General features: G+C 34.2%; 1 protein-coding gene across 1 annotated transcript; it reads left to right on the top strand.

The window, feature by feature from the left end:
* The first annotated feature begins 1,832 nt into the window (after positions 1-1,832).
* LOC100920416 (olfactory receptor 10G3) lies at positions 1,833-2,774 on the top strand. The gene has a single exon (XM_003755822.1). It carries the CDS (start codon positions 1,833-1,835, stop codon positions 2,772-2,774), a length of 942 nt encoding a protein of 313 aa, XP_003755870.1.
* The last annotated feature ends 7,660 nt before the right edge of the window (positions 2,775-10,434 follow it).

Raw genomic sequence — 10,434 nt, 5'->3', positions numbered from 1 at the left:
ATAATGATGGTTATTATCATCATTATTATAAAGTGTTATTTTGCTTATACTCACCATAAGCACAAGATTGTCCCATGGAGCAATTTTTGTTATTGCTTTTAAGGACTCAGTTAAACCAAGTCCTATATTTATATCTCAAATCTCTTAGCCACACTTTAATTTATTCTCCTTGCAAAATTTCTATTTGTCTTCTGGTTCCATTTATCATGGAAATGGCAATTCTGATGTTCATTGTTCACAAATGGACAATGTCATTGGGCATTGTCATTTCTTTGTCAGTACACAAAGCTCTCACTCATATAAAATATCAAAAATTAAGTCAATATTTACAGATGGTCCAAACACTTTCTCCCTCCTTTTGTTATTGTTGTACCATCATCATTGTGAAAGCAAAAGAGAGGTCACACAGCACTGAGGGAATTTTTTTTTAGCGGGTGTACATTGTCAAACAATTCATCACTTAGTGCTCAAATTACTGATAGTGAGCACTTCCAAATTTAGCCAACTGGTGCCTTGGACAATAGACTCAGTCATTCAGAAATATACACAAATCCTTTGTAGCATCATAGAATTTGCCAGAACTAATATTCTGCTTATTCTACCTTCAAGAATGCAGTTTTTCTTCCACAATATAAGATATTACAATAGGATTTTTGGGGAGAAAAAATAACATCAACTCAATATATAGGCTTTAATGTCAGTCAGTCAATAAACATTTATTAAGCAACTAATAAATGTGACAAGCACTGAGTAAGTACTGGGTGTTTTCTATAATGTTTTATTTGTCCTTTGCTTACAAAAACCTTGGGAGTCACTTACTATATGTATTGTTATCCCTGTTTTACAGATAATAAAACTGACTCCAAATGTCTCAGGATAGTTGTCCAAGGTCACACAATTAGTAACGGTTTGAACTAGAATTTAAACCTTGATCTTTCAAATTCCAAGATCACAGAGCTTCTTAAACTTTTTCCACTTGCAACCCCTTTTTGCCCAAGATATTTTTACATAACCCCAGGTATATAGATATATAAAATAGGTATGCAAATCAAACATTTACTATAGTAAATTATAATTTTGCAACCCCACATTCAATTATGAGATTCCATAGGGTGTTGCAACCAAGTTTAAGAAACTGAACATTAAAATTACCCTGGCATGGATTCTGTCAATACAAAGTTATTAAAAAAAGAAAGAAAGAAACTGAACACTATACTACTTTTTTTGGTCACCAGAAAGTCATAAACCTCTTTGCAAATGAATAAATTAGCATTTTAGTTTTATCAACCAATCATTTGTGTCATAATGAACCAAAAACTAAGGGTCTCACATGTATTCTGTTCCTTCAGTGACAAAATGTGCACATATCTGTGATTTGAGGAACCAACTTCACTAAATTTAGAAAGGCATATCATCAAAAAATTGTCCATCAGGTAATGAATGTTTTCAGCTACAGAAACTCACTGTGAACATCTCCTATGGAATGGAAGAAGTATGTAGTGTGCATGAATGGAGCAAGAAGCCATACTGAGAAAGTCAAATCCTTAAAGTATTAAAATAAAGTAAGGAAAAGTTCTACTCTTAAGCAAAGTAATTCTAAAAATACTCCCTAAAGAGTAGTGTTTTCTCATTATTATCTCTCTGCCTAAGAGAAGACACAAACTTTCCCCTTAAAGTTTCCATCTTTATATTATAGTCTCTTCCTCTAGTTCCTCCTTGCCTCCAAACCAATGATTTTACATTGCAATTTATTGCCATCTTTCTCTGACTCTTCTTCATCCTCAGTTTTGTTATATGTCTTGGTCATTCTCTAGGTGAGACCATTCCAGAGCATGGAAAGAACTAACAGCTCTCAATTAACAGAGTTCATCCTGACAGGGATTCCTTACCCACCCAGATTAAGGACATTCCTCTTTTTGTTCTTCCTTGTTATCTACACTTTGACACAAATGGGCAATCTACTCATCTTACTCACAGTCTGTATCGACTCCCAACTCCATGCCCGCCCTATGTATATCTTCCTTGGTGTCCTGTCCATCATTGACATGGGAATCTCCTCCATCATTGTTCCACGGCTCATAATGAACTTCACCTCTGGGATTAAGCCTATCCCATTTGGTGAGTGTGTAGCTCAGCTCTATTTCTACCACTTCCTGGGCAGCACCCAATGCTTCCTTTATACTCTAATGGCCTATGATAGATACTTGGCCATATGTCGACCCCTGCATTATCCTTTACTAATGACCTTGAAGATCTGTTCCTTGATGGTAACTGGAGCATGGGTAGCTGGCTCTATCCATGGTGCTATCCAAGCCATACTCACATTCCGCTTACCATACTGTGGTCCTAACCAAGTGGATTATTTTTTCTGTGACATCCCTGCAGTTCTAAGGCTGGCCTGTGCTGACACAACCATCAATGAGCTAGTGACTTTTGTGGATATTGGAGTGGTAGTTGCCAGTTGCTTCTCTCTAATCCTGCTCTCCTACATACACATAATCGGAGCCATTTTAAATATCCGCACAGCTGATGGAAGAAGTCGTGCATTTTCCACCTGTGGAGCCCATGTGACTGTGGTCACAATTTACTATGTGCCCTGTGCTTTTATCTACCTGAGACCAGAAGCCAATAGCCCCCTAGATGGAGCAGCTGCTCTGTTCCCCACAGCTATCACTCCATTCCTTAATCCCCTGATCTATACTCTAAGAAACCAGGAGGTAAAGTTAGCCCTGAAGAGAATGATAGGAGACCGCAAGGGTATGCGTAAGAATTAAATGATTCTGTCCTTATTGAGAATCACGCATATTTCAAAAATTTGAGTATTAAGTGTTAGTAAATTTATTGAAAACAAGCATATCAGTACAGAATAAGAAACTTAGGAGACTCTAGTTTCTGCCTAAAAGGAATGAAATAAACATTTTCAGTTTTAAGCAAAATTACATCTCCTGTTAAGTTCTCATATTGTTCAAAAAAGGGCATTAAAATACAATGCTTGGTCAATGCACTTAATTGTCAGTTTAACAATCATGCAATAATTGCTTTTTCAATGTGATGAAGTAGTATAAATTGTTCATTTAATAAACTTGTGTTTTTTGGTTTAAATGTTGTTCAAAATGTAATGATCTGGAGGTGGGGAAACTTTTTTAAGAAGTTATTTATTAAAAAACTCTCTTATTAATGCAGTCTTACTAAGCCAGGGGACCATCTATAAAGTCTGCAATATATAAATCTAGCTCTTGCTTTTAAATTTAGCAGAGAATTAGAAGGTGAAAATTTCTGTTTAGGAGAATTGTTCTGTAAAATACTTCCATCATCCTGTTATCTCATGCAATCAATCCATTGAAGTTGTCTCATCTTATGAGATTCTTGTCTATATCCTCCCATAAATCCCCCATAGACAATCCTCCTAGTATACTTGAAACTTTCCTCTAAATATTTTAGCATTTTGTAGACAAATTTAACATATTGTGGGTACCAGCCTAGCCATCAATTATCTTTCACTATTGTTACATGACCAGTTGACTTATATGATGATATTTTGGCACCACTTCTTTCTATATATTATCATTAGCAATATGTTGGAATCTAATCATGTTCTTCTAATAAGGAAAAAATAACCATGATGGAGCATGCTCTCAGTATGAATATGTCCCTTTGCGACTGTGGTCTTTTTCTTTTTTTTTTTTTTTTTTTTTTTTTTTGGCGTCTGCCTAATATAGGAAAAGGAATAAGAGATGAAGAGTTAAAAGACAAGGTTATAGGAGGGAAAATAACAGGAAGTGAACCACATACCCCTGAAAAACTTTTTTTAATTATTCTAAATTGGGAGGAATCAAATTAGTTTTCATGGTAATGCTAATCAAAAGTTCTGAATGATTTTAAAGATTTGAGAAAGTTTAGTAAGAAAAGTAGTGAAATGACAGTTGATCTCTTTTTCTTCTGTGGCTACTCCCTGAAATTATCAATTTTCTTGTTCAGTGCTTAAATGTCTTTATTTTCACAAAGTCATTTTTAAAATAAAACCATCTGAATAAACACATAGTACAAAATGACCCAGGTTAAGAATCAATTTGAATTCTGGAACTGCCACATGTTGTCTGTGTAAATTTAGGCAAATCACTTTATCTCTTTGTGCCCCAAATTTCTCCTTGGGAAAAACTGAAAATATTAGTCTATATTGACCTCTAATATTTACTAAAATCTATGATTCAGTTATCTTCACAGATGAGTCACAGCAACACCATAAATATACTATTTAGACCATTTAACCATAAGCTATATACTACTGCCACCTGGTGGCAGCTTTATCTTTCTTTAGGCAGAGTACAATGTCACATTGTAGGTAATCAATGAATATTTGTTGAATTGATCAAGATATCTAAGAGTAAAGAACATTCTGAGTGCTCTACATATAAACCGAAACATATAATACAATAATAAAAGTTTTCTTTCCATCCTTATGTTTGTTTCCTAAGTGGAATGCCCTAGCGATGAGACTGGTTTATTGGGTTTTGGACACTGTTCGAAAGTAGGACTGGATAACCCTACATAAATATGATGAAGTAAAGACGTGATGGAGACCAAAAAAAATGCATTGCTCAATGACAAATGAGGATTGAGAATTATCAGCCATCCAGCCCTTTTTGTAGTGGCTAGAAACTGGAAACTGAATGGATGTCCATCAGTTGGAGAATGGCTGAATAAATTGTGGTATATGAAAATTATGGAATATTACTGTTCTGTAAGAAATGACCAACAGGATGATTTCAGAAAGGCCTGGAGAGACTTACACGAACTGATGCTAAGTGAAATGAGCAGGACCAGGAGATCATTATATACTTCAACAACAATACTAGATGATGACCAGTTCTGATGGATCAGGCCATCCTCAGCAACGAGATCAACCAAATCATTTCTAATGGAGCAGTAATGAACTGAACTAGCTATACCCAGAAAAAGAACTCTGGGAGATGACTAAAAACCATTACATTGAATTCCCAATCCCTATATTTATGCACACCTGCATCTTTGATTTCCTTCACAAGCTAATTGTACAATAATTCAGAGTCTGATTCTTTTTGTACAGCAAAATAATGTTTTGGTCATGTATACTTATTGTGTATCTAAGTTATATTTTAATATATTTAACATCTACTGGTCATCCTGCCATTTAGGGGAGGGGGTGGGGGGGGGGGAAGAGGGGAAAAATTGGAACAAGAGGTTTGGCAATTGTTAATGCTGTAAAGTTACCCATGTATATATCCTGTAAATAAAAGGCTATTAAATAAAAAAAAAAAAAAAAAAAAGAGAATTATCAGCCATCCATGGAGGGAAAGCATAGTTGTAAGAAATGCTTCAGGGAACTCCAGGGCATTCTGGTTCCGGCATCATCATCATCATCATCCTACACATTCTCCTTTCTTTATATTACTGCATATACCAAAAGGTGGTGTGGGACTGAAGAAAACAACCAAAAGTTTTCCTACTCCAAATAAGATTAATCTGAGCAAAGTAAGTGTCTCTTAATCCATTTTTATCACTGATCATAAATATACAGAATGCAAGAAATAAAATGCTTATTTAATACCCTATATGTCAAAGGCTAAACTAATTCTGGCTTCACACCCAGACCAGGCTGGCCAGAAGCAAGAAAAGTTACAGGCTCCCCCTGTGGATGACGGTCCGTACTAGTATATCAATTTTGATTGCTGGTGAGAAATTAAAACTCCTTACAACTCTAATAGCTCCAATTGGCCCTTTTCAGTCTTGCTTTTAAGTTTATTTGCACAGAACTAAGAACATTGTGAAGTATTGACAGGAATCCCTTCACTCCAGTTCCTTTGTGATGTTTTGAAATACAATGCCCAGCATGATATTAAAGAGATGTAAACAAGCTATCCACAGATATGAGAGGAGTTAGGAAGAATTTAAGACCATAGCTAAAATAAAAGTTAGAGGGAAAAAGTCACAAAGTGGAAAAAATAAGTGTAAGAATTAGGCTTAAATAATGAAGGACTTCTCTGACATAGTTGTAAAGTATTTAGCAGAATGCCTGGAACATAGAAAGCTTTTGCCTTTCTTTATCTAGAATACTGGTGATGGCAGGCTAAGGTCAGCAATAAGATAGCCCTGACCTACATATTTTGAAAATGACACACACACCTCAAAATAGAAAAGAATATGGTAATATATCTTACACAATATGGGTAGGGCTTTGAATTCTTAACCAAACAAGCAATTTTAATTACAATAAACTGAAAAGCTATTACACACAAAAAAATTAACATACCTAGGATAAGAAGGGAGGCAATTTAATGGGGAAGGGGGAATCTTCACATCGGATTCCTTGGACAAAGTTTTTATATCCAAAATATATAGACAAAATACAGAAATATATGATTAAAAACCATTCCCTAATCAATAAGTGGTCAAAGTATACGAAGAAACAGTTTTCAAAAGAATAATTGCAAACTATTAACCACTATATGAAAGAATGTTCCATATAAGTAAAAAAGTCAACAAACATTTATTAAGTACCACATGTCAGACACTGTGCAAAGTTATGGGAATGCAAAGAAAGGCAAAATGCATGCTTTACTTTCAAGGATCTCACAGACTAATGGGAGAGATAATATGAAGACAAACTATTTACAAACAAGATAAATACGGGATAAATTTGATATAAGCTCAGAGGAAACATATAAAGATTAAGAAGAACTGGACTTTTTGCATAAGGTGAAACAATTTGAAACTTGAAAGAGGCCAGACAATCCATTAGGTAGACATAAGAAGGGAGAAAATACTGATGAAGATACAAGGAGACAAGAGATGGAATGTCTTTCTCAAAAAGCAGCACAAAGGCTGCATATACCTCTGCAAAAGAATTGGGAGGAGCTGTCTTATATCTCTCTTTTGGGTCCAGGCTTATTCTTTATAATTTTGCAACATTCTTTTTTAATGGTATTACTTGTTTTCACTTAAATTGTTGTAGTTATTGTATCTATTGTTTTCCTGACTGCTTACTTTACCTTGATTCAGTTCGCATAAGTCATTCTATGTGTCTGTTTGCATAATTATTTAAAGCACAGTAGTACTTCATCACATTCATGTGTCACAATTTGCTTAGTTATTCCCCAATAGACACTTACTTTGTTCTTGTGTGTGTGTGTGTGTGTGTGTGTGTGTGTGTGTGTATTCATGCCATCCTAATTCATATCTAGCTTGAAGACCACTAAGAGTTGCCAGTGGATTTAGCTAGTTGATTATAAGCAAAATATGTTTATTTGACAAGTGAGATCTAAGTTGAATCAGCTTTTACTCCCTCCCTAAATGAGTTTAAAGAAAACTTTTTCAATCTTTTGTATTTCTCTCTTAAACAAAGCATGGGATAACTGCAAGATCATTTACCAAGTATGTTATCATGGATATTCTTTTGTGTATGGGATGGACTAAGAGTCCAATAGGATTAAAGTTAAAATTTCCTTTCAATACTCAGATTCTGTAACTCCATAGCTCTGACACTCACCTCCCATTCTAGCTCTTACATTCACTTCCCCATCTTTACAAATTCAGGGTTTTTTCTCTTTTCCCTCCCCCACTTACCAGTATGTTTCTTCTTTTGCTCCTCTTTTTTTCCTATTTCCAAACTGTGTCAAATCCAAATCTTTCAACCACTTTGGGCAATATTCCCAACTGACTACAGTATATGCTCCAGTATATGAGAAGGAGGAAGAAGAGGAAGAAGAAAAGATGATCCTTTACCTATCCTTCATATAAAGCATCAAATGATTTCTTGAGGATCCTTTCACCTCTATTATTCTATTATTCTATTGCTTTGCTTTTCCTTATTTTGCTTTTCCATTTAGTTAGCATTATCCTCATGATTATCTAATATTTATCCTTTACTGAAGTTTTCCCTTAAGTGCTTTGCTTGGTGATTTTAAAGAAACTGTAAATACCTTCTATGAATATAGGCTGCAAAAATAATAATATAGTATCTATAAAAAGAAGAGTAATAGTCTCATTCTATCCTATTGTGGCCAAAGTTCACTTGGAGTATTTTGTTCAGTTCCAAGTCTGAATGACACTGACAAAAGGAAGCATGTCTAAAAAAAGGCAACCAGGTTGGAAAGGAAGATTTAGATCATATGATAACACATAATAGTTTTCTCAGAATACATGAAGATCTTTCACAAAAATAGTCAGATTAGACTTGTTCTGCTTACCATCAGAGGCATGAGAATTAGTTGCTAAGTTGTGCTGATTCTTCCTCCACAGACACCATTAAATCCATCCTTTTCTCAATAAATCAACAATCATTCATTAAACATCAACTACATGCAAATACAAAATACAAAAAAGAAAAGAAAAAGAAAGAATCTGTACTCTCAGGAAGTTGACATCCAAGAAATTTATATCAAGAGATACAACATATCTATGTATAAACATATAGAAAGTAAATGTAAAATTAATATGAGATAGTTAAATACAAGGGAGAGAGAGAAGGATAGAACTAGTACTTGGGGGATCAGGAAAAATTTCATATAAAAGGTTGTGTTTGAACTAGGTCTTGAAGAAAGAAAGGAATTCTATGAAGTACAGATGAAAAGAGAATGAACTCTGGATATGTGTTATGTCCAATGAAAAAGCATGGAGATGGGAAATGGAATGCCTTGTGAGAAACAGAGAAGTCATTTGGGTAGGATCATAGTGTGTAAAAGAGAGAAAGATTGGGGCAAGATTATAAAAGATGTTTAAAAACTGAAGATTTTATATTTTAACCCACAGGCAATAGGGAATCACTGATACTTATTGATTATAAAAGTCACATAGTCATCAGATTTGTACTTAAGCAAAGCTACTTGGGTTCATAGTTCATAGGATGCCCTGGAATGAAGAGAATCTTGAGGCAGAGGAAACAGTAAGATTTCTGCAAAAACACAGCTGCAAAGGCAGGGTAGCAGAGAGTACCAATAATACATGACCACCCAGAAAGATTCACTCTTGCAGGACAATGAGGCTTTCTAATGATGAACTTATTGGGGAAGGAAAGCATGATAGAGAGGTTCAAATCTAAAAGAAAATTTAGAAGAATTCCCCATTAAGAAAGTGTTCAAAAAATAAAAATAGAATTTTCAAAAGAGTACAAATAATCAATAGCCATTTTTTTAAAAAACTATTCAAACTACTAATAATCAGGAAAATATGTAGTAAAATAATTTTTAGTATCATCTCAAGGAAAGCAGTGTGGTACAATGGGAAAAAATGGTGGATTTGGAATCACAGGATTTGAGTTAAAAACCTAGTTCTACCACTAGCTACTAATGTAATCTAATCTTGCGTTGGTTTAGTTATCTTTCTAGTTCACAGTCTTTTCACTTATAAAATAAATTGACCCCCGATGACCCTTCTAGATTTAAATTTATGAACCTATAAACAGACATCTGTCAAAGATGAAAAAAATAAAAAATTCAGGATTAAAGGGGATAAGTAGAGATAATAGGCATTGGTTAGAGTAACCATGTTGAAAATAATTTCAAATGTAACAAGAAAAATTACTAAAATCTATAGCCTTTAATTCTTGAAATTATATCCAAAGGATATAATTGTGCTGGCAGCAAGAAAAGAAAGAGCCATATATACCAAAAGCATTCATAATATCATCATTTGTGATGACCAAAATCTGTAAGTCAACATAGACAGAAAATGGATAAGAAGCTAGTCTCAAAGGCAAGAAGACCTGTGTTCAAATTATATCCCTGATGAAAGCTGACTTTATGACTATAAGAAACTCACTTACCCTCTCATTGCTCTAAGCAACTCCCCCAAACTGTCAAGCTACAGAGAAGGTATTGACCTATATCAATAGAGGAAATTTTCTAGCTTGGGAGTTTCCTATACCAATGAATATATAGATGTATATCTTTATATTCATATAGATATAGTCCAACCTAAAATCTGAAAACAAATGTGTCCAACAATTTATGATTTTAACATTATGAACATAATAGAACATTATTGCATCATAAAAATAACAAATATGCAAAATTTAGAGAAACAAAGGAAACCTGAAGTGTTGCAGAATGAAAAAAGCAGGGCCAAATGAACAATATGACCACAACAATGTAAACAAAGATAATATTATAAGCCAACAAAATTCAGACCAAATGCCACAGTGCTGTTATCCTAACTGCCAACATTAAATAAAGCACACAAATATCCCTCCTTCCTGTTGCTGATCAACAGATTGCAAAGAAAAAAAGAGATATTATCAGTGTTCACCAAATAATTATGCTATTGTTAACCATTTTCAGGAAATATGTGGGAGAAGAGAGAGTACATTGTTAGAATATGTCTGCTGGAGCAAAAAGAAATTTATCATTAAGATAAAATAATAAATTATATTAGAGAAATAGACAAAGTAAAACAGAGAGA

The sequence above is a fragment of the Sarcophilus harrisii genome, chromosome 2 (genome assembly GCF_902635505.1).
Source record: "Sarcophilus harrisii chromosome 2, mSarHar1.11, whole genome shotgun sequence".
Classification (NCBI taxonomy): domain Eukaryota; kingdom Metazoa; phylum Chordata; class Mammalia; order Dasyuromorphia; family Dasyuridae; genus Sarcophilus; species Sarcophilus harrisii.
Note: the sequence above shows the minus strand (reverse complement) of the source record. Positions and strands in the feature narration are given on the sequence as shown.

Bases quoted from the DNA above. Each gene is read 5' to 3' on its own strand.
- LOC100920416 (XM_003755822.1), top strand. From the start codon at position 1,833: ATGGAAAGAACTAACAGCTCTCAATTAACAGAGTTCATCCTGACAGGG.